This window comes from Pelmatolapia mariae, linkage group LG4 (assembly GCF_036321145.2).
Source record: "Pelmatolapia mariae isolate MD_Pm_ZW linkage group LG4, Pm_UMD_F_2, whole genome shotgun sequence".
Taxonomy (NCBI): Eukaryota; Metazoa; Chordata; class Actinopteri; order Cichliformes; family Cichlidae; genus Pelmatolapia; species Pelmatolapia mariae.
In genome coordinates this window covers 8,454,685-8,482,512 of record NC_086230.1, presented here as the reverse complement: position 1 = coordinate 8,482,512, position 27,828 = coordinate 8,454,685, and the positions used below count along the sequence as shown (strand labels likewise).

Genomic DNA, 27,828 nt, shown 5'->3' with positions numbered 1-27,828 from the left:
AATCAATCAGCCAAGTGTTTAGAATTTAATTCAATGCCTTGATTATTAGCCACGCCCCAAAGACGGTGTTCCTCTTTTCTATTTGTAAATATTCAAGTCACGTGGAAATTTAGTCCAATGAGCACCATTCTCTTCCCAGATCGTGGGCGTTTCCATTTGTGCTCCTGCTGCCGAGACCGGGAGCTAGCGTGAAGCGCTGTGTTAACGACACAACGGTAAGTAACAAGAAAAGATCCGAAATAATGACTTTAAGTATTTAGGAATGAACATACTAAGGAAGCTGAATACCAAAAGTAGTTCAGAAGCTCGACTGTATATTCCGTCCTGGGCTCGTAGACTTCAGACGTTGAGCTTTTTTTTGCCATTGTTCGGCAAAGCTAGCATGCTAGTGCTAACTGTAGCTGAGGTTTCAATGGGGTCTCGTTTTGTCTCCTCTACCATTTTGGTGTCTGATAAGCAGCAGTCAAGTACTTAAATTCAAAATTCTCAGTTAATGTGCATCATATTATCGAGTTTTGCAATTGGCAGGAATAATGGTAACACACATGGCTGTGTCCCGATTTGTGGAGCATGTCTGCGCAGCTTTAAACCGCAGGCGGTCGGTTTTTGTCGGGGATGCGAGCTAGCTGCCGTCAACTGCCAGACTCTGCGCCGAATTAAAATGGCGTCTGTTTTTAAATCCACGAGTTGGAGCTGCGAGGGTTCGGGGACTGGTTGTTTCTTGAGAAACACGGTGTTCTTCTTGACGTGAAGGTTATGTTTCAGTGTGAAGTTTTAGTGCTTTAGTGACTCGTGGGGAGTGTGACATGAGCTCATTTTGGCTTTGTGCCATGTTTCGGTAAGTTGTTGACAGGTTGGAGCGTAGAAAACGGTGCAGTACGAGCCGTGTTTACGATTTCAGCTCTTTTACGTTATGTCAGCTTTGTATCCAGGTACAGAAAGGTAGACAGTTTGCGCTACAGTATGTGAGACCTGTGGGTGTGTCGTTATTATTGAATGAGAAGTCCTGCCCGCCCACTTCACGCCACTATTTGATCCAGATCTTAGCGTTTTGCTGTAGTAACACAGTAGCAGCCACACTCATCACGTCAGACAACACTGATGAACACTCAGTCATCCGTGAAGGTTCTGCTGTTCCCCTCCACTCACATTAATCTGTTTACACCAGCCTGGTTTTTTTTATTTTGGTTAGAAATTTAAAAAAAAATAATCTAACATGATTGCCCTTTATTCTGAAATATTGTGGTTTGTAGACACGAGTGAGTCGCATTAATTGCGCTTTTATTTATTACTGTGGAGCAGGAGAGGTTGGGCCTGTTTAGTGCCTGAGGCTTGTAAATCTGTGCCAACTATGTTGCTGCAGCTGGAGGCCAGAGATGCCAGTGAAGTGTAAACACATTTTCACCTCTGAGCCACTGAATGTCGAACAGCGGCAAACTTGAAATAAAAAAAAAAAAATGTTGGTTTTAATTTTGCCCTGGTTTTTGATTTTTTTTTATTTCCGTCCTGCAGACTCGGACAGCAGCAAAGTCATCTGCTGCCAAGACGACCATTTTAATACTGTGGGTCACTGGATAAAGCAGCCGTCACGGTCTCCACAACAGCAATGGTAAAGTTTTCATTTTTCAAGTCTTACTGCGTGTTGTTTATAGGGCAGAGGATATCCAGGCATTTATATTAAATACCAGTGTTAACAGGACAAATGATTGTGACCCATCTGATGCAGCCAGCATGTTGTTGTTCCATGATGCCCGGGGCTTTGGGAACACATGCTGGCTGCTTTCACATCACCGCCATCACTCTCCCATAACTTGGCTTTGGTTGCCTGTGCATACCCTCTGCTTGTGTAATGACTAGTTTTAGAAGCTTGACCTCTGTGTTCAGTATTTCAATTCATCAAAGAAGGTCAGAGGAAGGAGGTCTTAGTTTGGTGGCCCGTTTAATCTTGATAAATGTTTTTTCCAGGTTGAGCAGGAGCTATTTCATAAAGCTGGATTAGTAAAGTTAGTTGAATAACTGGTCTGAATAGAACCTCGACTGAAGTTTGAGGAGCTGCTGCATAAATGTGTTAATCTGGTTAATTGTCCCAGGGTAATTCAAGATGAGGTATTAATGTATTTTCAAGAGTAAAAGTTAGACTTTTATTTGTGGAATGCGAGGTAATAAATCTCGTGCACATTCTTGTCATGCATTGAAGTCTGGGTAGTGTTACGATGGGAATGCTTTGATTGAAACTAGTCTCGTCTAGCCTTGTGACAGATATGTTTCCCTTAAATTCACGCTGTTGTTTCTTTTCACCACTAGCCACCACCAATGCGCCACCGCGCCATGCGTGTCTTCATGAATGACGACCGCCATGTTATGGCAAAACACTCTGCCATCTACCCGACACAGGAAGAGCTGGAAAGTGTACAAAACATGGTGTCTCACACAGAGAGAGCACTCAAGGCCGTCTCTGACTGGCTGGATAAACAGGAAAAAGGGACGACAAAGTCTGACTCAGGCACAGAGACTGATAAAGAAAGGTGAGATGTTGGAGACTTTGGTGAGTAAACAAGTACCTTTTTAAAACCAAATCTGACTTTGTTTCATTTTATTCTTCTCCACTGTGCATCCGGTGTCTTTTCAAAGTGAGCATAAGGATCAGGCCACCCGCTCTCTGCGTGGCGTCATGAGGGTGGGACTGGTTGCTAAAGGCCTGTTACTGAAGGGGGACCTGGACCTAGAGCTGGTGCTCCTTTGTAAGGACAAGCCTACCATCAATCTGCTGAAGAAGGTGTCTGAAAACCTTGTTACACAGCTCAAGGTGAGAAGTGTGCCGATTCACTCTATATTCGGAAAGGTTTTATTTAACTATAACATTGCTGATTCAGATAACTTGAAACTAAACTAAAACTAGATGTGATTTAACACAAATAAAAATAAAAAGTAGATTTAGAAAAAGGCAAATTAAGTGAGCAAACGTTTATAAACTATATTAGTTTTAGTCTTTGTGGTGCATCTGAAGCTTTGGGTCATGTCTTTATAGAGGGTTTGGGGTACCTACGTGGCTGTGATGCTACTTATATTGTAATGCCTGTAAAGTCTTAGCCTTACCAAACATATTTCTCATTATAGTAATTGGAAAAACTAAAGTGGCACATTTTAGAACAATAAAAACTAAACTGAAACAAGCAGAAGCTGAAAGCTAACTGAAATTAAACTGAGTTGGCAAAATTCTTTTCAATTTTGACATGACTGATGTTCTGGGTGTCCGTGTCATCCTGTGCAGTAAGGACAAACAAAACTTCCCACTGGCAGCACACAAGCAATGACTCCGACCCAAAAAGCAGCTCCTCTTTCTGTGAGCTGGGAAGAGGAAATGTAAAGCTAAAATGAATTCAAGCGTGTAGTAAACCAATGAAAATGTTATTTGGCTGAAATCGTCCGCCTGCCAGTATTTGTATTTTAAACGTATTGATTAACGATGTGTTAGGCCCAGAAAGCTTGTATTTTCGGGTTAGCCCTTCACACTTGGGAGTACTTTTTAATTAAAATTTCAGTAAATGTAAGCATTAAATAAGCTAATCAGAAGCGTCTCGCTTGGGTGAAAACTCCTCTGACCCAAAAGTGTCTGCAGACGGACACATTTGTGAGAACAATGATAGTAATGGGTAGTGCTGGGCGATATGACGATATATATCGTGTGGACGATAGAAAAGTGTCTATCGTGCCATTTGTCTTCTATCGTTTATATCGTTTCTAACCCGAATTTTACAAATTATTACATAAAATATATCATTAACCCTTTACAACCGGTGGGAGCAGGCACACTCCGTTTTGCCTAACTATTTTTAAATCCCTGTAGAACTGTAACCACGTAAGGTAGCGCAATAATGTTTTTTTTGCATATGAAACCGTAGGGGTTGTACTTGCATCTTATTCCATTAGCTTGTCCTAAGTCACGGTTTTCTTCCACATATAGCTTTGCAAAAAATTGCATAAAAAGCACTTCCAGCAACAAAAACATAATATTCCAGACTTGCAGCAACAAAAACACAATATTCCGGAAACAGGCTTTGCCGATCCGATCAGCTGTTCATAACACTTCCTACGTTGGAATATAAGTCAGCGCGAACTATCTTTTGTCCGCCATTACCTGTCCGAAACCGGAAGTGACGTCATGTTCGCGGAAAATGTAGTTTTTTAAGCTTCAAAGTCTATGTTGGTATTTTTAAAAGTTATGTTTGACTTTATGCTCTTCCGTATCGTTTCTGGGATGCTTAGAAGTCAAATTACACTGTTGGAAATAGTTTATTTTGATGCACATGCTGTGTTTTTGCAAATTTGCATTTATTTATTTTCATTTTTCCTGTAGTATATAAAAATTTGTGTATCTCAAAAATAAAACTATGAAGACACTCAAAATAAATAAATGTAAAGATAAGCTCTGGCGGACTTGGTTCTATTGTAGGTCTTAAAGGGTTAAATAGCCTGTGCAAATATATTAGTGTTGTCTTCTCACTATACATACTCTTAACTTTATGCAAGAGAAAATAAAGTGTAAAAAAATATTTTTTGCAAAGAAACTCTGTCTTGTGGTTTCGCAACATGGTGCTGCTTTACGTGCACCCGGATTTGCGACATGCTTTACAGTAACTCAAAACAAATACTGCACCCTCTCCACTCGCTGTTTAAAGACTGCATACTTTCCAGATGACCACAGGTCAGGTGGTATATCGTGATATATATCGTTATTGTGATATAAAATAATTCATATCGTGATAAATATTTTTTCCATATCGCCCAGCACTAGTAATGGGTATTATGGAAAAGCTAGTCGTTGCCTTTGTTCTTGTGAAAGTGAAATCTGCGATTGCCTCACCAGTGAGAATTTGGTTGGATGAGAACATATCCATTGATATAAGCCTTGAGATTACATCTGTACTGGTATGTAAACTGTTGGGGAAAAGTTACTGGTAGCAGTTTTAATAAAACAAAATGATCTAGGACCAAGAATCTATATTTGCTAGCTTCATAGATTTCTATAATAACTCAATATCTTTAAAATGAAACAAGACATTAGGGCTTTTTATAAACCCAAATTTAGAGGAAAAAGAGATTTCCAAGTTTTCATTCTGGATCCCTGGGTAGTGTTATGTTACGTGTTTTTTTCTTAAGGAAATCCTACAGTTGTATAGTCTTTGGTATCCCTACACGTGCCCTCCTTCATGACTGGATAAGTTAAAGAAACCAGTGTCAAGTCTTTTTTTTTAAACTGTACTGATTGTCTTGTTTTCTTTCTTTCAGTTGATCACAGAAGACAAGTATGTGGTGACCCAACAGATCCGTGAAGCTAGCATCGTCATAAAGAACACCAAGGAGCCCCCTCTCACCCTCACAATTCACCTGACGTCCCCTTTGGTCCGTGAAGAGATTGAGAGGGCTGCAGCTGGAGGTAAGCTCGTGATTGAAAGCCTCAGTGTTTTTCTTTCTTTTTTCTTCTCTTTCTTCTTTTTCCCCTCTTTTTAGTGGCACCCTGTTTCCAGCAGGGAGGCCAGGCAGGTAACCAGCCTAGACAGATATTGTTTATTGGGCCTTCAATGGAGCTAGGGGACAAGAAATGCAGTCACATAATGAAAGTGTGCTATGCTTATAGCTCTCTAGACACTCTCGTAGTTCCATGTAATGTAATTGGACATTTTTGATGGCCCAATATACAGTATAGGGCAGGTAGTTTACTGACTTCTGAAGACGTGGCTTTCTCTTCCCCCTTAATGATCAAGGTCACCAAAGAAATGAAGGCTTACTGAGAATTTAACCAAATACAAAAAGAGAGACCACTTTGTTTGCATGTGTTTTATCATTGATGATGAACAGTTTGCATTGCAGCAAAAATGAGTAGCAAAACGTGCAGTGACACCCAGCAGTGGGCTATTGACAGTCTCTGATGTTGTTGAGCAGGGAAGGCTCGGGGTTGCAGATAATGACAAGGGACACTTGAAATTGCCTGTCCGACCACACCCAAAAATCCAGGGATTGGTCCCACATGTCAGCTAGTAATAATTAATGGCAATGTGAAACGTGTAGTTATTTGGATTATTGGTAGCTATACAACAAAGCATTTGTTGTATTTTGCGTTTTTTGAGTTTTCAACAATAGACCTCTACCTTGACTTTATCTGTAGCTTCGTGCTCACAGTGATGCCCAGTTTGGGACTTTATGTATTTATTTTTTCTTTCTAAGCCATCAGTTTTGCTGCAGTGTGGACTTTTTTTTATACCCACCTTTTGTGTATCTGATCATTTTTGCCTGTGGTTTCAATTCTGATTCTCTCTGTCAAGCCTTCTAGTTTGTCAATTTTTAGGGACGCTGGACCTTTGACCAACTGGCCGCTCTCTGTCTCGGAAGGGGCAAAGCGCAGTGTACCCAATCTAGGGGTGAAGGGGAGGGGCTCTACCTCCTGTTAGCGCCAGAAAAAGAAAACTAGACCGTTTTAGGCAATGAAACTAAAGCATCCATTTGAGTTGAAGCGGCTATGGAGAGACAACCTCCCATTTGATGCAACCTATAATCCCTTTATAAAGTCGCCTTTCTACGTCAGGGATTTATTTTTATTTCTTGTAATCTCTTATTTTTTACATATTCCAGTTACAACGCACTCTGCATTACAGTCATTCCAGTGGAATTTAAGTCTAATTGTTACATGCCGGGTCATGTCAAACCATATTAACTGGGAGGTTGGGAGTGTTTGGTGGTTCTCCAGTGGAGGGGTCCCCCTCCCCTTTCCCCTCCTGGCTGTGGTTTGGGAAGGCTGCCTGTGTTCCCCCTGGCCGGCTGACAGAACTCCCCTTGGTCAAACTGTACCTTGTCTTCTTATTCCACCTGCCAATAGAAACGCTTTCAGTCAACGATCCCCCGGATGTTCTGGACAGGCAGAAATGCCTAACTGCCTTGGCGTCTCTCCGCCACGCTAAGTGGTTCCAGGTTTGGATCTTGTCTTTATTTGTCTCTAAAACAGAAGTAGTTTTGAGTTTGGTTTTATGCTGTTTGTCTTTTATTTGGGCGTTCCATGTGTTTTTTGTTTTTCTTTCTTTTTCTTTTTTAAAATTTACTCTTTTGAAGTGTACTTCCTGTAGTAATTCTTGATGACCTGGATGTTTGTTTCTTAGGAAACCTTTGTCATCGCACTGTTGTAGAGTTGTTTTACTCACATAACAGATTTTTATTGCTTTATCATTTCATAAACTGAGAAATTGTTGCTTTTCAGTCCCTGATTTTCTTTGTTTTCACATTTAGCTTAACAGCTTCTAACTCAAATCAGTAAAAAAAATTTAAAAAAAAGGGGGGGGGGGAACTAATCCATGGTTTGTCCAGGTGCAATATTTCTCTAATGTCAGTGTTGCTGTGAGTGCTTTGTCATTATTTTCACACTTCTGCAAGTCGCAAGCTCCACTTTTGGTAGTTTTCTGAGAAAGGGTTCCTTGTAGTTAACTGTGTTTGATTATATCTCATTGTAGTATTTTCGCCTGTTTCATTTCTGGCTTTGACACTATAACGATCAGTGCTCCATCTCTGCAGCTTGTTATTGTAGAGTATGTGGCCTCAGCTGTTTCTGCTCTCTGGCTGTTTCTGTTACTCTGTGTGCCACGAAAGCAGCAGAAATATTGCACCTTGAGTCATATTTTAAACTTCCTTTGCCACTAACTTAGTCATGGCCTCTTTTAATGACAGCACATGTAATCATATCCTCTGAAATAACACACTTGTTAATCATTTTAAAGTTGCCATAAAGTTTGAGGTGGCTTTAGTCGCACATTCATATGCATGCTTTTTTCCTACAAACAGAAACAAGCAGTAACTACACCATCGATCATGTTGCTATTTTTTTGCAGACATAATTAGGCTCTTCCACCAAAGTGATCAAACACCATTCTGTCACCTAATCTCTCTGGACATTTACCATAATGACAAAGCTAAGCTGCTGTAGTCTGTGTGGCTTCATTTTTATCTTTCCACAAATTTGAATATTTATCTTGCTTTTTGTTGCGTACAGTCTGCTTTTCTGTTGTGTTGTTGTTGTTGTTTTTTTTCTTGTTTTTCTTGTTGTTCTGTTTTTTGTTTAACTAAGGCTGTTTGTCCCCCTCGTACCCCTCCCCCCACCCCTTCTTGTTTCCTCAGGCTAGAGCCAATGGGCTTCGCTCCTGTGTCATTGTCATCCGGATCCTAAGGGACTTATGCGCCCGCGTCCCCACATGGGCCCCACTCCGGGGCTGGGTGAGTAAAAGAAAACAGCCTTATTATCAAGTCTTTAAAAAAAAATATATATATATATATAAAAAAAAAAAAAAAAATACCCATCTCGCCCCTGCGGGCGGTTTTTATCCTTCAAGCTCGGGTCCTCTACCAGAGGCCTGGGAGCTTGAGGGTCCTGCGCAGTATCTTAGCTGTTCCCAGGACTGCGCTCTTCTGGACAGAGATCTCCGATGTTGTTCCCGGGATCTGCTGGAGCCACTCGCCTAGCTTGGGAGTCACCGCACCTAGTGCTCCGATTACTACGGGGACCACCGTTACCTTCACCCTCCACATCCTCTCGAGCTCTTCTCTGAGCCCTTGGTATTTCTCCAGCTTCTCGTGTTCCTTCTTCCTGATATTGCTGTCATTCGGAACCGCTACATTGATCACTACAGCCGTCTTCTTCTGTTTGTCTACCACCACTATGTCCGGTTGGTTAGCCACCACCATTTTGTCCGTCTGTATCTGGAAGTCCCACAGGATCTTAGCTCGGTCATTCTCCATCACCCTTGGGGGCATCTCCCATTTTGACCTCGGGACTTCCAGGTTATACTCGGCACAGATGTTTCTGTATACTATGCCGGCCACTTGGTTATGGTGTTCCATGTATGCCTTGTCTGCTAGCATCTTGCACCCTGCTGTTATGTGCTGGATTGTCTCTGGGGCATCTTTACACAGCCTGCACCTGGGGTCTTGCCTGGTGTGATAGACCCCAGCCTCTATGGATCTTGTACTCAGAGCTTGTTCTTGTGCTGCCATGATTAGTGCTTCTGTGCTGTCTTTCAGTCCAGCTTTGTCCAGCCACTGGTAGGATTTCTGGATATCAGCCACCTCCTCTATCTGCCGGTGGTACATACCGTGCAGGGGCCTGTCCTTCCATGATGGTTCCTCGCCTTCCTCCTCTTTCTTGGGTTTCTGCTGCCTGAGGTATTCACTGAGCACGCTGTCAGTTGGGGCCATCTTCGTGATGTATTCGTGGATGTTTCTTGTCTCATCCTGGACTGTGGTGCTGACACTCACCAGTCCCCGGCCTCTTTCCTTCCGCTTAGCGTACAGCCTCAGGGTGCTGGACTTGGGGTGAAACCCTCCATGCATGGTCAGGAGCTTTCTTGTCTTTATGTCAGTGGCTTCTATCTCCTCCTTTGGCCAGCCTGATCACGGGCAGGGCGTAGGTGTTGATGGCCCGGATCTTGTTCTTACCGTTCAGCTGACTCCTCAGGACTTGCCTGACCCTCTGCAGGTACTTGATGGTTGCAGCTTTCCTAGCGGCCTCTTCATGGTTCCCATTTGCCTGCGGGATCCCCAGGTACTTGTAACTGTCCTCTATGTCTGCAATGTTGCCTTCTGGTAGTTCAATCCCCTCAGTTCTGACTACCTTCCCTCTCTTTGTTACCATCCGACTACACTTCTCCAGTCCGAACGACATTCCAATGTCATTGCTATATAGCCTGGTAGTGTGGATCAGTGAATCGATGTCTCGTTCACTCTTGGCATACAGCTTGATGTCATCCATGTACAGGAGGTGGCTGACAACCGCTCCGTTTCGTAGTCGGTATCCGTAGCCAGTCTTGTTAATGATCTCACTGAGGGGGTTCAGGCCTATGCAGAACAGCAGTGGGGACAGAGAATCTCCTTGGTAGATCCCGCACTTGATGGTGACTTGTGCTATGGGCTTGGAGTTGGCCTCTAGTGTTGTACGCCACATCCCCATTGAGTTCCTGATGAAGGCTCTTAGGGTCCTGTTGATCTTGTACAATTCTAGGCATTCCAGTATCCAGCTGTGGGGCATTGAGTCATAGGCCTTCTTGTAATCAATCCAGGCAGTGCACAGGTTGGTCAGTCTGGTCTTGCAGTCTCGGCTGACTGTTCTGTCTACCAGTAGCTGGTGTTTTGCGCCTCTGGTATTCTTGCCAATCCCTTTCTGTGCCCCGCTCATGTATTGACCCATGTGCCTGTTCATCTTAGCCGATATGATGCCTGACAGGAGCTTCCATGTAGTACTGAGGCAGGTTATTGGTCGGTAGTTGGATGGGACCGGTCCCTTCTTGGGGTCCTTGGGGATCAGGACCATTCCGGGTGTCTCTCGTTAACTAGCAGCTGGTTCATTTGTGCTGCCAGACGCTCGTGGAGTGCAGTCAGCTTCTTCAGCCAGTAGGCGTGAACCATGTCGGGCCCTGGTGCTGTCCAACTCTTCATACTGGAGACCCTTTCTTGGATGTCTGCCACTGTGATGGTTACTGGACCCTGTTCAGGGAGGTCGCTATGGTCTGCCCTCAGATCCACTAGCCACTGAGCATTGCCGTTATGGGTTGCATCCTTCTCCCATATGCTCTTCCAGTATTGCTCCGTCTCCAGCCTTGGTGGTGCTGTTCTCTTATTGTTCCCTTGCCACTGAGAGTACACCTTTGCTGGTTCTGTGGAGAACAGCTGGTTTATTCTCCTGCCTTCTATCTCTCTGGTGTACCTTCTCAAGCGGCTGGCCAAGGCTGTGAGTCTTTGCTTGGCAGTTTCCAAGGCCTCAGGTATGGACAGCTTGCTGTATTTCTTATGCACCTTCTTTGTCGCGCCTTTCTGCAACTCCGTTAGTTGGCTAACCTCCCTTCGTGCTACTTTGATCTTGCCCTCTAGCCTCCTTCTCCATGGAGGGTACTGCCCCTTGTGGCTGTTCAACTTGTAGCCAAGCATCTCACTGATCACTGCTGCCGTATTGTAGATCAGCTTGTTAGTGTCGGTAATTGTGGTTGTAGGTATCATCCGTAGTGCTGCATTAACATCATCTAGCAGACCTTCTGAGGGTACTTCACGTAATCTTGGTAACCGGCTACGGGGAATCCAGGTTTCAAGCTTGGCCATGATCCTATCTTTCAGGTCAGTTCCTCTCGCACTCAACGATCCTTCTCCTATCGCACTTGGGGCTATGTACCCAATCTCGGGTGGGGGTGATGATATCTCCCCCCTGACCTGGCGTCCTGACTCCTCCTTGCCGTAGCATTTATGTTGTACCTCGTCAATCTCTAGCTGTGAGAGCAGTCCCTTCTTTCGAATGTTGGAACACTGAGCTGCTAGTTGTTTCGCCGTCATTGTGGATGTTGGGTATCGAAGAATCCATAGGTCCCTCATCCTATTCATGTAACCCCTTCCGCCAGGGTTACTTGCATAGTAGCATTCCAACAACGCTCTGTTTTCGTGTCTTGCCCACCGATGCCTTCTTGTTCCAGTAGCCCACTTGTCGTCAGGGTGCCCTGGTTCCTCAACACCTGACGCGGACCTTGTTGATCCGGGCGACGTCCGAGCCGGCATGCCTTCATATTTATCTGTCTCGCTCATGTCTGTGGTAGGCTCGCTTAGCATAGGGGGTCTAGCCTTAGGACCCTTACTGGATACAGACGCCCCAGGCGGGAATCGAACTTGCGATCCTCTGCTCCAAAGGCAGCCACTGATAGATAGATAGATATATATATGTGTGCATGCTGATTGTGCCTTTTTAGGACTATCAGATATGTTGAATAAATATTGCCTAAGGCTGATGAAAATGTCAAAAAAGAAACTTTAAAATTCCTTTGTTATTGCTTTCAAGACACCACTATCTCACGTTCTAATACTATGACCTGAAATCTCTTTGTGTAAGTAACTGGGCTTAAAAATAGCATCCTATCTCTCATGCTTTGCAGCCATTGGAGCTGATCTGTGAGAAAGCCATTGGCACAGGGAACCGGCCCATGGGTGCAGGAGAGGCTCTGCGGAGGGTTTTAGAATGTCTGGCTTCAGGAATCCTCATGGCAGGTATACACCTGAGATCTCTTCTCAAAACTTTAATTGTGCAAGTGTAATTGTACTTGTTTGGTTTGTGTGCTTATTTCTAAGCACACGCCAATGCTGTCGTTTGTTTATGTTGTAAGATGGGCCTGGAATTTCGGATCCATGTGAGAAGGAGCCAACAGATGCAATTGGTCATTTGGACCAGCAGCAAAGAGAAGACATCACAGCAAGTGCACAAGTTAGTGTGATTAAGTGTGTGTGTGGGTGGCAGCAGCAGTGCCTCAAAAAGGCCCCAAGAGGCTGGCTACAAAAGCAGGCTCATGTCCATCGACATCCGTGTTTAAATTCCCAAATATGCAGCAAAGGAAGAAAAATCATGTTTACAGCCTGGTACAAAAAAAAAAAAAACAGCCTAACACGATCTGCATGGAGAGAGATTTGTTTATTTTATATTTTTAACTGATTTCAAATTTAGGTTTAAAATTGGGGTCATTGAAAAAAAAAAAATCCAGTACTTTTAAACTCTGTTGCTTAACTTGAGTTAGCTGGTTTCTATGATGCAGTCAAGCAGTTTATGCTTGCAGCATGCTGATGAGTTTTGCTAGCCATAGCTGGTGACTTAGCACTTTACCCTGTTGTCCAAATATAGTCACTTCTGACTTAAAATAAATGAATAAACAAAGCAATGGCTCAGACACTAACAACAGGGCTTCATAAACCAGTGAGTGATGTCATCGTGTCTGTGTCCTTCTTTCATATACAGTCTGTGTTCTGCATATTCATAAATGGGTATATAGTTAACATCATGTGCTTGTTGTCCTCAGCATGCCTTAAGGCTGTCAGCTTTTGGACAGCTTCACAAAGTGCTTGGAATGGATCCACTTCCTTCTAAGATGCCCAAGAAACCTCGACCTGAGACTCCTATCGATTACACAGGTAAACCTGAGATTTAAGTCGTCTACAAAAGCACAGTAGACATGGAATTTTTGTCTGTGCGTGGTGTATATTTAATATGTATTTAGTATAATTTGAATGGTCTCATTGCACAACTTTGGTTGTTGTGTTTCAGTGCAAATCCCACCCAGTACAGCATATGCACCACCAATGAAGAGGCCTATCGAGGAAGAAGAGGGTACTGATGACAAGAGTCCCAATAAAAAGAAGAAAAAACTGCAGAAGAAATGTAAGTGCTCTTTTAGCTCGAGTTGCATGTGAACCTTTAGCACATGTTTGAGTCCAGTAGGTTTGGCAGGTGTGTGTGTGTGTGTGTGTGTGTGTGTGTGTGTGTGTGTGTGTGTGTGTGTGTGTGTGTGTGTGTGTGTGTGTGTGTGCGCGCGTGCGTGCGTGCGTGCGCGTGCGCTTATCTGGGCATGGCAGAACAATCTGTGCCCAGGTAGGTGCGGAAGAGACACGCTTGGGTGATCAGATGTGAAGTTCAGCTGTATCAGAAATCATGAAGTGTGCTGCCATTGATAATGTTTCTTTTTGAATTAAATTAACAATTTTGATGTTTGTTCACTTTCAATATGTTAAAAAAGATGTTTGGTTTTAAAAATTATAACTAGATTACTACTTTCTGGTCAAAGAAATTTCACTAGTCTGATAATTAAAGTAAAACATTTTGATTTTACTGTATGTTATTATTGTTATCATAATGCTGTTTTTCTGACTTTATCACCAGCTGCAGAGGAGAAGGCTGAGCCTCCCCAAGCCATGAATGCCCTAATGAGGCTCAATCAGTTAAAGCCAGGACTACAGTATAAGCTGATCTCCCAGACTGGCCCAGTTCATGTTCCTGTCTTTACAATGGCTGTAGAGGTAGATGGCAAGACATTTGAGGCTTCAGGCCCATCAAAACGCACTGCCAAGCTGCACGTAGCTGTAAAGGTAGGCAAAACATTTGCAAGACTGTCTGAAATGCATATTAGATTTCATTGTTGCCTTAAACCTCAGTGTCTTTTTCTTATTCTGTCTTTTTGTAGTTAGACTTTATTCTTGCGTCTTTTTAACCTACACTGAATCTTCTGTGGGCACCTTTTAGGTTTTACAGGACATGGGCCTGCCCACTGGAGTAGAACTAAAGTCTCCTGAGCCGGCAGTAAAAGCAGACGAGGCAGTAGTAGCAAACACTGTGGAACAACAGAAGCCAGTAGTGCCACCTGTCGAAACTATCACTGCTACCGCAGGAGCAGCTAATGCAGAAAGCACTGAAGCTGCAGAGGTATGTGTGTCAGCAACCAGCTTTTGGGTTGTTTCCTGTACTGCTTAATGTGTCATTTTACCCACCATCTCTTTCTTATCAGACTGCTCGCCAGCAGGGACCAATCCTCACTAAACACGGCAAGAACCCAGTGATGGAGCTGAATGAGAAGCGTCGAGGCCTCAAGTATGAGCTCATATCAGAGACCGGCGGCAGCCACGACAAACGTTTTGTCATGGAGGTGGAGATCGACGGGCAGAAGTTCCAGGGCACAGGATCCAATAAAAAGGTGGCTAAGGCTTATGCAGCTCTGGCTGCACTGGAACGGCTCTTCCCTGAAGGCTCTGCACCTGAGGCTGCTAAAAAGAAAAAGGGACCACCCATGGTAAGCATCCCATTTCAAAAGTCCAGGCCCAAGATTTTTGCTTAAAGCATGTTTGTAGTTAAAGTAACTGTGGTGCATGTTGTATTTTGTGTACATCAGTTCCTGCACAGCTCAGTGGTAATGTACCATGACAGTGATGAAAGAGTAACATCCAACTCTAAGTTTACATCTTGCGTCTTGCAGTGAAGTAAAGTTGTAGGGTCTTGTGTTTGGGGGGGGGGGCGTTCTGTATTGGAACATCATATTAAAATGGCAGTAAAAGCCGTAACGATTGTACACACAACACGCCAAGTTAAGAGCTGCATGACCAGCCGAAGTGCCAAAAGAAGATTGTGTCATGTGACGTCAAAATAAGCTCATGACACAGGCAATGCAGCAAGTATAATGGCCCCATTACTGCTCACATAAAAAAATGAGGAGTTAAAATTAAACATGCTCTGTTCAGCTGTTCATCTATTTGAGTTAATTGCTGATGTTAGAAAGTAGGGCTGCACGATTTTGCATAAAATGAGAATCACGATTTTTTTTTTTTTTTGCTTAGAATTGAGATCACGATTCTCTCACGATTTTCTTTTCCAATATAAATATTTATTGCACTTATTAACTGCACATCAACTTCGTAACAGTTGAGACTGAACATAAACAATAAATGAACATAAAAACAATAAATGTCTCACATTTTGTCGTTGCCGCAAAATGTTGTACTGCTTGAAATTCCGTCTCCACCGTTGCTCGACACTGCGTGTATAGAGCAGGTAGTGCAACAATAGAAAAATAGTTGCGGGACGGCACTGTGTAGCGTTTGTCTGGGGTGTTGATCATTTTCCTAAATCCCTCGTTTTGCACAGTGTTGATGGGAGCCATATCTTTAGCCAGGCGATAAGTGATAGCCTCCGTAATTTCTTTGTGCCTGCGGGAGTTCGACGGGTATGGGGAAGCACTGTATAAGGTTCCCGTTATTGATGTTTGGGTGGTTGACCGGGACGGATTTTCTCCTGTCACTTTCTCGTCATCTCTCACGTGCTCTCCGTTTTTTTTTTTTTTGGTTTTTTTTGTTTTTTTTTCCCTGCCAATTTTAGCAGCCAGCTGGCTTCTGTATCACGTGGTATAAGGCTCCGCCCTTGTCATTTGTTGAGCAGGAAGAGTGAGCGCTTGTTTTCATGCAGATTTTGTCCCGGATCAAAATGCGGTACAATCGTCATCTCTTTTTTTTTTTTTTCTTTTTTTTTTTCTTTTTCTTCTAAATCGTTTTCATTTGGAAATGAGATCGCACATAAGTATGAATTGAGATCGCGATTTTCTAACGATTAATTGTGCAGCCCTATTAGAAAGGATTGTGTCACATCTTAAAAACATGAGACGGTTGCCTCTTAACAGGCTGACAAGTGAATTCTATCTGAAGGATGCACAACAGAAGTATCTGCAAAAAAACCAAAGGGGGAAAAACACTTTAATGAGTATCTTTCTTCAATGCTCTCTTCCACTCCCACTGCTATCTTGGATTTGGCTGTCAAGAGAAAATTATAGTCCATTGTAGGGCTTGCAATAAATGGAAATCTTCTGGTTAATGGTGGCAAACGCTGGCTCTCCTGATAAAAATAATCTGCAGTTCATCCATGTTATGTAGCAAAATACTATCTTGAGTGGATGCTGTTAGCCAGTTTACCCAGACTGGTGAGCTGATCTGGTAACTAACTACTTAATCTGCTAATGGCATGAACTATGGCTAGGTTACAGCTAACTGGTTAACAGTAGGGCTGCTCAATTAATCGAATTTTAATCTCGATTACGATCTGGGTTTTCAACGATCATTAAAAATGACTGAGCCGATTATTAGCACCTCCCTCGTGCTTTACTCTCGCGCTGCTCCGTGTGGCAAATCGAGCGCACCTCTCTGCGTTTCGAACACGCGTCACAACAATTAAGAGGACCCGAGGGAAGCTCGGAAAGCTAAGCAGAAGTTATTTGGAGAGGAGAGGATAATGGCTGCTGAAGAAAGAATGCCGTTGGTTGAAAAGAGAGGTAAAACGACTTCAGTGGTGTGGAAACCAATGTTCCCTCTAAGCTGCGCACGTGCGCAATTGCGCACTGCTGGCACGGTCTCTGCGCACAGAAAATCTGCGTTGTGCACAAAAAAAAAATCTAACCTGAATTGAAATTAAAATTAAAACTTTAACAATTCTGTTTTGCAGTGTTAGTCAGTGACTGGCTGCTCCTGTATGGGATTAGAAAGATGCCACCTTATCCCATAGTCCAGCCAATAATGCGATTCACATTCGTATATACGCAGCTAATCAACGTGGTTAACAGGCTATGACAGCGTCCTTATGTGCCGACACCGGTGTTTTAGCTAGCAAAGCGGCGTGGCTGATGTGGAGTGAAGCCACGTTAATGACAACGTGTCCAACCATTGGAGATGTGAGCAGGACAGACGGAACAACTGACGGAAAAAGTGTGGATTTTATACCAGTTTTTAAATTGTGTTGATAGGCCACGTAAAACCAGAGTTTTTGATAAAAATATCTGCAATGTTTGGTTTTCTTCCTGAATACTGTTGTTGTTTATAGTTACTGCGGGAAGAAACGGTAAAAACGGCGTTTTATAAGGAAAGCGCTCGAAAGCGCTCTCCACCTGTGAGCAAAAACAAAACCAAACCCCCACCCTTTCCTATTGGTCGAAAAAAGTACCGTGTCGACCAATCAAAAAATGATATGGCAACGTGGCATCTAGTTGTTAAGAAACGGGGGGAAGTTTTAGGAGTGACGGCGGTGTTCTGAGATGTGAGAGATTTGAGACGTTTAGCGCAAATCTTGTGTAGTTAGTGTGTAGCGTAGTCAATAGTTTTGTTGTGTGTCAGAACAATGAGGCGACTGCTGAATGTTAAGGTTCAAGGTTCTTTATTTGTCACATGCATAGTTATACAAGTATAACACACAGTGAAATGTATCCTGACACGCTCCTCAACATGTGCAAAAAAAAAGGGGGGGGGGGGGGGGGGGTAGAGGAATAACATATTTTTTTTATTTATATATATATATATATATATATATATATATATATATATATATATATATATATATATATATATATATATATATATATATATATAAAAAAAAAATATAGTATATACATTGGGTGAATGTGCAGTAGTAGCAGCAAGCAGGTGAATTCTGTACATTAATATGAATAGACATCTGACTATTTTACAGAATGGACAATATAAACATATTTAAAGTTAAAGGAATTGAGTGTCTGGAGGAGAGTCTCAGTCAATTATAGATGATGTGAGAGGGCGGGTGTGTGTGTGTGTGTGGGGAGAGCAATCCTGCAGCAGCGTTCTGCTGTACGGATCACTCTCTGGAGAGCTTTTTGGTCCTTCACACAGCTGTTTCCAAACCACGATGTCATGTTCTGTGTGAGGATGCTCTCCACAGCGCCTGTATAGAAGATCCTGAGGATCTTTGGAGAGACCCTTAACTTCCTCAGTTGTCGTAGGTGATACAGGCGCTGCCTAGCCTTTTTGGTCTGGGCCTGAATGTGGGCAGCCCATGTCAGGTCTGAGGAGATGTGGACGCCAAGATACTTAAAGGACTGCACCCTCTCTACTGGAGCTCCATTAATGATAATGGGCTTGTAGTCTCTGTGCTGACTCCTTCTGAAGTCCACCACCAGCTCCTTGGTCTTGCCGACGTTCAGCTGGAGGTGGTTGTCCTGGCACCATGATGCCAGATTCTTCACTTCGTCCATGTAGGCCGCCTCATCGCTGTTGGAGATGGCACCCAACATCACTGTGTCGTCAGCAAACTTCACAATGGTGTTGGAGCCGTGGGTGGCCACACAGTCTGAAGTGTAGAGGGAGTAGAGCAGTGGCGAGAGGACACACCCCTGTGGTGCTCCTGTGTTGATGGTGATGCTGTCGGAGACACACCTACCCACCCTCACCACCTGAGTTCTGCCAGTGAGGAAGTCCAACACCCACGCACACAGACGGCTGTTGAGTCCCAGATCCCTCAACTTTGTGAACAGTCTGCTGGGCACTATTGTGTTAAACGCTGAACTGTAATCAACAAACAGCATTCTCACATAGTTACCCTGTTTCTTGTCCACGTGGCTGAGGATGGCGTCCTCAGTGGATCTGTTGGGTCGGTAGGCGAACTGGAGCGGATCTGTGGTGTCTGGGATGGAGGAGGAGATGATGTTCTTCAGCAGCCTCTCAAACACCTTCATTACTACCGAGGTCAGCGCAACTGGCCGGTAATCGTTCAGGGATGAGGGTTTGCTGTTCTTGGGCACCGGGATGATGGTGGATCTTTTGAAGCATGTGGGGACCACAGACTTCGCCAGGGACTCGTTGAAGATGTAAGTGAACACACCTGCTAGCTGGTCAGCACAGCAGCGCAGCAGACGGCCGGTGATGCCGTCTGGCCCCGCCGCTTTCCTTGTGTTCACTCTCCTCAATGCCACTCGGACGTCATGCTCCGCGATGCTGGTCACCGGTCTCTCGCTGATGACGTCACTGTCCTCGGTAGTCAGGCGGTAGATGGCATTAGCCGCCTGGCTAACCTCGAAACGGGCGTAGAACTGGTTCAGCTCATTGGTGAATGCAGAGTCGGCGTTAATCGGCGCAGTGTCCCTGGGTTTGTAGTCCGTAATGGTGCGTAGTCCGTGCCACATACTCCGTGTGTCGCCCTGGAGGAAGCGGGACTCCACACGCTCCCGGTACCGGCGTTTAGCATCTCTCACCGCGCGCCACACGCCGTATGAGGCCGCTTTGTAGGCGCTCATATCGCCAGTGGCGAGACCCGCGTTGTAGGTGGCGGTCCTGGCGTTTACTGCAGCGCGGATCGATCTGTCCATCCACGGTTTCTGGTTTGGGAATGTGGTGACTCTCGCAGTGGGGATAATCTCCTCCGCTAGCATATTGACGAAGCATACTGCTACTTCCGTAAACTCGTTGATGTCGACTGCGCATGCTCTGAACATGTCCCAGTCGACGTCGTCGAGTGCGTCCTGTAGCGTAGCTTCTGATTGGGCAGACCACCGTTTCACCTCCCTCGTGGTTACTTCTTCCCTCCGTATGTTTTGTTTATACTGGGGAATGAGGAAGATGGCGTTGTGGTCAGACTTCCCAAAAGCCGGGTGTGAGACAGCTTTGTAGCCCTGCTTGTATGGCGTGTAGCAGTGATCCAAAATTCGATCCCCCCTCGTTGGACACGAGACATGCTGGTAAAAGTTTGGCATGACTTGTCTGAGGTTCGCTTTATTAAAGTCTCCTGCTACAATGAGGGCTGCGCCCGGATCCATGTTTTGAAGCGAACTCAGCACATCATGTAGTTCGGACAAAGCCATACCTGTGTCCGCTTGGGGTGGGATGTAGACCACCGTGGCGATGACCGAGGTGAACTCACGGGGCAGATAGAAAGGGCGGCACTTAATGCTCAGGAATTCCAGATGTGGCGAGCAGCTGCTGGAAAGAGTAGAAATGCTCCTGGCATCACACCACTTTCTGTTTACCATGAAGCACACTCCTCCACCTTTGGTTTTGTTCGACTCTGCCGTTCTGTCAGCGCGGAGCACAAAGAATGAATCCGACGGAGTTATGGCCTGGTCCGGCACGGTGGGGGTCAGCCATGTCTCCGTGAAGCACAGAATGTTGCAGTCCAATGTTCCCTCTAATTTTTCACGTGTCTGAGCGAACACACAAGCTCCCTGAGCGATCCCTTGGACCACTGTGAGCGACATCAGACGTGTGCAATGTGGTCACGCCAGCGTCAAATCCATCCAAGTTACATGGTTTATTAAGATAATCAAATTACAGCATTTACATTTATGTTAGACTACTTTTAATTAACTGCTTTAGCCCACTTACAATGAAAATGAAAAAAAAAAAAAAAATCTTGTTCATGACCTGTGTAGTATGTTAACACTATTGGAAGTAAAAATAACTTGAACTCCAATTTTGAAAACACAACTCTGTTCTTTTTTTTTTTTTTTAAATAAAGCTCTGTATTATGAGTCTGTGGTCTTGGAGAGAGTCCTGTAACTCTCTGTCTGCAAAATATAGTATATAATGACCAATGCTGGGCAATTAATTATATAGTTCTTTAAAAAAAAGTAACTGAGTTTTGCAAACAACAAAGTTTTTTGCAGCTATTTTTTTAAATGCAGCCAAGGTGTTTTTAAATAAACATTTCAAACTATTTACAGAACAATCAGCTGTTCTGCATCAAATTTGATGCCACACAAATTATTTGTGCCGCTGCAAACAATAATTTCTGTCCACTGTGAGATAAAGGAGAACAACAGCCTGATACCTGCAGGCCTGACAATAGGAGATGTATCACTGCTGTAACACCTGTAACATTCAGCAGTCGCCTAATTGTTCTGACACACACAACAAAAACTACACTACACACTAACTACACAAGATTTGCGCTAAACGTCGCAAATCTCTCACATCTCAAAACACCGCCGTCACTCCTAAAACTTCCTCCCGTGTCTTAACAACTAGATGCCACGTTGCCATATCATTTTTTGATTGGTCGACATGGTACTTTTTTGGACGAATAGGAAAGGGGGAGTGGGGTGGGGGGTTTTTGGCGGAGAGTGCTTTCGAGCCTTTTTTCTTATAAAACGCCGTTTTTACCGTTTCTTCCCGCAGTAAATATAAACAACGATAGTATTCAGGAAGAAAACCAAACATTGCATATTTTTTTATCATAACTCTGGTTTTACGTGGCCTATCAACACAATTTAAAAACTGGTATAAAGTCCACACTTTTTCCGTCAGTTGTTCCGTCTGTCCTGCTCACATCTCCAATGGTTGTACACGTTGTCATTAACGTGGCTTCACTCCACATCAGCCACGCCGCTTTGCTAGCTAAAACACCGGTGTCGGCACATAAGGACGCTGTCATAGCCTGTCAACCACGTTGATTAGCTGCGTATATACGAATGTGAATCGCATCATTGGCTGTACTATGGGATAAGGTGCCATCGTTCTAATCCCATACAGGAGCAGCCAGTCACTCACTGACTAACACTGCAAAACAGAATTATTAAAGTATTAATTTTAATTTCAAATCAGGTTAGATTTTTTTGTGCGCAACACAGATTTTCTGTGCACAGAGACCGTGCCAGCAGTGCGCAATTGTGCACGTGCGTAGCTTAGAGAGAACATTGTTGCAGTCCCTCATGTCACGTTGGAAGGTGACTCTTGCTCTTAGGTCATCGAGCTTGTTCTCCATGTATTGTACGTTGGCCAGTAGGATACTGGGCAGTGGTGCGCGATGCGCCTGCTGTCTCAGTCTGTTCCTAATGCCAGCGCGTTTCCCCCGGCGCTTCTTTGTTCTACGCCTCGGATGAGCGGCCCGTCCTTTGTTGTTCTCCGCGCCGCGTAGAATCTCTGGCGGCCAGGATGGGTCAGGTTTAAAAGTGTCCAAGATTAGATGTGCAACCTTGTCACCGATGTTTACAAGTGATCTGCCGTCGTATACTATAAGACTAGAGGATTTTGGAATGTAAACCAGTGCAAAAAATAAGTAAAAAACAAGAAAAGTGGATAGTCGGAGCGGAGCGGTCAGGAAGGCGTCTGGACGTGGCCGCGCCATCTTTTACAGGTGTTACAGGAGTGATACATCTCCTGTTGCCAAGCCTGCAGGTATCAGGCTGTTGTTCTCCTTTATCTCATAGTGGACAGAAATTATTGTTTGGAGTGGCACAAATAATTTGTGTGGCATCAGAACAGCTGATTGTTCTGTAAATAGTTTGAAATGTTTATTTAAAAACGCCTTGGCTGCATTAAAAAAATAAATAGCTGCAAAAAACTTTGTTGTTTGCCAAACTCAGTTACTTTTTTGAATTAGTAACTATATAATTAATTTCCCAACGTTGGTCATTATATCCTGTATTTTGCAGACAGAGAGTTACAGGACTCTCTCCCAGACCACAGACTCATACTCATAATACAAGTCAGAGCTTGTCTGTCTGTCTAAAAAAGTTGTTTTCAAAATTGGAGTTCAAGTTATTTTTACTTCCAATAGTGTTAACATACTACACAGGTCATGAACAGGATTTTTTTAAATTTTCATTGTAAGTGGGCTAAAGCAGTTAATTAAAAGTAGTCTAACATAAATGTAAATGCTGTAATTTGATTATTTTAATAAACCATGTAACTTGGATGGATTAGATGCTGGCGTGACCACAGTGCACACGTCTGCTGTTGCTCACAGTGGTCCAAGGGACCGCTCAGGGAGTTTGTGTGTTCGCTCAGACACATGAAAAATTAGAGGGAGCATTGGTGGAAACATTATGGGTTTGCGAAGTCAGAAGTGGATCAAATATTGTGCAGTATTTTGAAGTTCACTAAACATAGATGTTTACATTTTTCATTTATTTTTTATATTGCAAACATTTGCACTGTAATCAGTATTTGCACACTATTTTATATTATTTTTTGACAATCTTTAAAGCCATTATTCAATACATTGTTATTGTTAAATGAATATCGTCAAACAATCGAGATCTCAATTTCAGTGAAAATAATCGTGATTATCATTTTTGCCATAATCGAGCAGCCCTAGTTAACAGTTTTGTTTGCTAATGCTATTAATAGCAAAAGTATAATGGTATTGATTTGAACTCTTTACCCTTGAAAGTCTACCATGAGTAACCCTTGAAGCTGTTTTCTGGGCGGAGTGCTTCCTGTCATATTTTAGGCCTGCTTATAGAACAAAATGACTGGGTTTGCAACAGAAGTTAGCGAAGGTGGTCTCTGCCTGTGCAGCTACCCTTTGAAAACAAACTACTGTAATAGTCATCAAACAATGTCTTTATTGGCATTTACTGAGGTCTTGAAACTCACCATTAAAGGTACAGGGGAGGTCATCAAATGTTGTCTTTATGACGTAAAGAGTTAAGATATCAGCAAATAAGGTACGGCACAACGCTAAAATGAATAACTAACATTTGCTAGTGTTATTACTCATATGGGGGAAGTCGACCAGCTGTAAAATATTTTTATGTAACATGTACTTTTGTCATTGTTACTGGAAAAACAGGTATGCAGAAAGTTATGCTGAAATCCTTTTAAGTGATGTTCATTTCCTCTTTAGCACACGCCAGGGTTTGGCATGATGGGAGCCCCTGGAGCTGGAGATGTCGGCGCCCCCAGGGGCAGAGGGAGAGGAGGGCGAGGTCGTGGAAGAGGCAGAGGTTTCAATAACGGAGGCGGCTACGGCCAAGGAGGTAAAAACAGATCCTGGGTTTACTGGTACTGCTGGTAGACTTGGTCAGTGTGCTTGACACAGTGTTAAATCTCTTGAAAATAAAATTTATGTGCTCCTCCTAGGTGGCTTTGGAACATATGGTTATGGGAACAGCGCCAACTCCGGATACAGTGAGTGTCCATTTCTTCCTTTCTAATCTTGTTGTGGGTGAGAATGTAATCTTTGAGAATTTAGTCTCTGATTTACCCCGTGAGCTTCAGAATTATATATTTTTGCCAGTTTGTTAGCATAGATGTTGTCCTCCTGCATCTGGCTAGAACTCTGGGAAATGTAGTCTATTATGTAAAAATGGTTTTTCCCCCAGCCAGCAAGACCATATGCTGGGTTGTTCCCAGTTCAGTGATTTTACATTTCTCTGCTTTAAGCCACAGGATTGAATCTGGTTTTGACAAGTCGCCTTTTATGAGTACCCCTTTCTTCGTTCTGGCAGCCTGTTCTGAGGACTGACCTACATGAGCGTGACAGGAGCAGAGAAATCTAAAAAAGAAAAAAGACCAAAACAAATCAAAAATTCAGTTTGAACAAAATCTGACCAATGAGTATTTCACCTGCCACCATTTTAAGGCAGGAAAAAAATTCAAACTAAAATTTAAATCTAATTTTGATCATTTTTTTCCCTTCTCTGCCCTGTCTCACTCTTTAGGTGACTTTGTCTCAGACTGCTATGGCTACCACGAGTTTGCGACATAGATGTTCCCCCAGTCTTAGAAAATCCCAAACTGTGCTGTAGCGAGGATAAAAACGGACAAAATACTCAGTAGTTTTCCCGAAGCATCACGAACTCCCCTTCACCACCAAGTCCTCAACCCTGGGAACAAAGTGACAACTACCCTCTGCCCTGTCTTGCCAGTTCCTCTTGTCGTAACCATGGCACCTCGGGGAGATGACGTGCCACTTGCATGCATGTAGCCATAAAACCTTGTGTTCTCTCAAGTTGCCGTGGATGTACCCAAACTCCTGGATCTCCGCAAGCTGCAGGGCCGATTTGTTGCAGAGTATCTTCACCCGTCATACTGGGGGACGGGGCTTGTTTCTGGAGTGTGATTAGCTGGCAGCTGGACTATACTGCCTTTTGGATTGTTGTCAAGACCACGACGATGGCCTGGTCTCTCTCTTTGTCTTCATAACGTTTTCTTGGATGCAAATGCTGAGAACATTTCCACGTGGATTGATTTTTAGTTCACTCTTAATGCTTTTTAGTCACTCCCATGTTTTTTCCAGTTTGCTTTTAAAAAGTGGTCATGTGGTCTATTCGAAAACAAAGAAATCTACTGTTTCTGTATCACATCAGCAACACTGTTAAGTCATTACTGCACTGAATGCATGATGTTCTTATTTTGGGGATGTCTGCAGGTTTCAGTTTTCCATCTGTATTAAGTATTAAGTTCTGAACTGTAGCTGTTGGAAGACAGAGTGGATGAATTCGAAGATCTGATGCGTGTTGGAGAAGAGAAGACTTGTTCTAGCTGTTTTTATATGTTTTGGGGTTTTTTTGTTTTGTTTTTTTTAAATAAATGTGACTTCATTCATCACTGTGCTACTGCAGGCTTTGTTTTGATTGTGCGTGACAATGTATTGCCATTAAGAAACATGTAGTAGGTGCAGCCGCTGCCATGCTATGTTTGTTTTTATGACCATGCAATGCCGTTGTTTCACAGATTACTACAATAACGGAGGTACAAACGGAGGACCTGGGGCATCAGGCAGCTCATCGGTTGGCCCTCCAGCTAACACAGCACCGGGCCCAGCACAGGGATCCTATGGTTCATACTACCAGAACGATGGAGCCTACACTGCCGCTTCTGCCAGCAAGCCCCTCAAAAAGAAACCCCCTATGCACAAAGGAGGGAAAGCATCTTTTCCAGGTCCCCCAGGGACAAATAGTGGGCCTGCAGGGGGCTACCAGTCTGGCAGCGGCTCAGGGCAGGGCTCCTATAACCAGTATGGCCAGGGCTACGGGCAGGGAAAGAAAAGTTTCAACCAGAACCAGGGGGGAGCAGGTGGATACTCGTACAGCACTGCATACCCGAGCCAAGTGACAGGAGGAGCTGGAGGTAATCAAGATTACAGTTACACTGGTAAAGTGTTGGGATTTTAAGGATTCTAAGAAAAATGTTTATTTATACACATTTTCATCACTAATTGTCATCGTTTTGGTGCAGGTTTCAACAACCAGTCCGGTTACAACTCACAGGGAGGTGGAGGAGGTAGCAACCAGGGCTTTGGTTCTCAGTACCACAACTCGGTGGGCTACGGCAGAGGAGACAGCAGCATGAACTACCAGTACAGATAGACTGCGTCCCTCCATCTGTGAATCTCCAGCACCAAGCACCCCGCATCAGTGTCTCAAGCCTTCTCCAAAGAAAGTGATTGACGGCTTGCCTGTGCTCTCTGCCTTTTCTATGTTTGCTTCGTATGTGCTTTTGGTTTGTATGTAGCACATGTGGGCACAAAACGAGATATCTGGACTTTGACGTGTCAGAGCCGAGTTGTGGCTGAATTTACTGGTCTGTTTCAGTGGTCTGGTCAGTGCTTAGTCTTTTTTAAAAGTATATTATTATTTTCTTTTTTTAATCGATACTACCAGTCCCCATTCTCATCACTGAATATGAAAGCCGATGCTACAAATCACTTGCTTGCTCTGACTTGGTTTCCTTTAAAAGTTATGTGGCAACAGCATTTATTTCCACATGAAATTTAGTACAATCTTGTGGTGTTAAACTACAGGGTTGTGTGTTTTGTTTTTCTTTTGTTTTTGTAACAATTCAGTGGACCCAAAAACTACTTTTCTTCAGTGCTTGTAATTTTGGCTTATTTTGTAATTTACCTACTGTGATGTAGTTATTTTAATAAATGGTTTTGGAGATTACTGGAAAGTACACTTTACGTTCTGGTGTTTAAAGTCACATTTCTGCTCAATGTAGCTTTTGGATTGGGTGGGACTTGTTTCAGTTAATGTAAAACAAACTATGTTTGTATTAATAAAAGACTCTTATTTTGAATAAAAGCCTTCATTACAGTTTTGACTAAAAGTATCGGGTAACAGTTATATTCATATAGAGTGGGGTATTTCACAGGTAATATTAAGCAGGCTCAAAGGAAATCGGGAAACGCTACCAAAATTACAGCTATAAGCATTTGGAAACTGGGTAAAATATTAAGTTATGATTTCATTTTATTTTTAAATTATTTTTTTTTAAATTTTCATAGATGCCCCTAGCGTTATAAATGTCCTGTAATGTAGTGGCATCACTGAAGCGGAAAAGTTTGTTAAAGGTTAGTAATCAATAAAATAAAATATAGTCCGACTGTAACTATGTTATAGAAATAACGCTTTCTCACTCATCCTTTGGTCGGCAGTGGACCAAACCACTTTGAGAAACGTGGGGAGTCCGTCTTTTAAAACATATATTTATATACATAAACATCTGCCTATTATTAAACCAAAGCTTTCACTAAATTTAATGTTATTGCTATTTACAATTACATAGTTATATAAAGGGATGTGCTGAGGAGGCCAAAGCGTTTTTCGCAGAAAAAGGGATGTTAGACCACCTTGTACACCATAATATCCGCCCATACTTGGATTACCATGACAACGCAATTTTAGTCTGCTTTAGGACGGTGGCTACAAAGGAAAAAAGAAGCTTAAGTCGCTCTTTTTGAACTTGGTGCTACACAAAGACCCAGTGTAAGATAAGTAAGGATTACTTTGAGGTGTACATCAAGCAAAGTTTTTCTAGTAGAGTCCTAAAATAAAACTAGCTTTTATGGAGCTTGTAGGTAGCATAATAGGTTCAATTTCATCTATTGATAATGCCTGATAAACAATGTTTAGCTATGCAGGGGCGGATCTAGAGAAATTTTCTTAGGTTTGTATGGAAATCAAATGGGGTGGCAAAATCACAGCCTTTTTTTTCTTT

The 27,828-nt window shown here is 43.2% G+C and overlaps 1 protein-coding gene across 2 annotated transcripts; it reads left to right on the top strand.

The window, feature by feature from the left end:
• The first annotated feature begins 145 nt into the window (after positions 1-145).
• ilf3b (interleukin enhancer binding factor 3b) lies at positions 146-26,784 on the top strand. Of its 2 annotated transcripts, XM_063471285.1 has the most exons (18): positions 146-215; positions 1,513-1,609; positions 2,305-2,525; positions 2,632-2,806; positions 5,290-5,437; positions 6,875-6,966; positions 8,161-8,256; positions 11,946-12,057; positions 12,174-12,271; positions 12,858-12,969; positions 13,103-13,216; positions 13,715-13,920; positions 14,075-14,254; positions 14,337-14,618; positions 23,732-23,864; positions 23,968-24,015; positions 25,564-25,959; positions 26,068-26,784. In XM_063471285.1, the coding sequence occupies exons 2-18, from the start codon at positions 1,607-1,609 to the stop codon at positions 26,196-26,198; spliced, it is 2,547 nt and encodes an 848-aa protein (XP_063327355.1). In that variant the 5' UTR covers positions 146-215; positions 1,513-1,606; the 3' UTR covers positions 26,199-26,784. The 2 variants fall into 2 exon arrangements, with proteins under 2 accessions (XP_063327355.1, XP_063327356.1); XM_063471286.1 differs by lacking the exons at positions 25,564-25,959; positions 26,068-26,784 and adding an exon at positions 24,549-25,442.
• The last annotated feature ends 1,044 nt before the right edge of the window (positions 26,785-27,828 follow it).

Excerpts from the sequence above, each read along its gene's own strand:
- ilf3b (XM_063471285.1), top strand. Across the intron at positions 6,967-8,160 it reads GCCACGCTAAGTGGTTCCAG|GCTAGAGCCAATGGGCTTCG; the intron begins GTTTGGATCTTG and ends TTGTTTCCTCAG. Across the intron at positions 23,865-23,967 it reads AGGCGGCTACGGCCAAGGAG|GTGGCTTTGGAACATATGGT; the intron begins GTAAAAACAGAT and ends TGCTCCTCCTAG.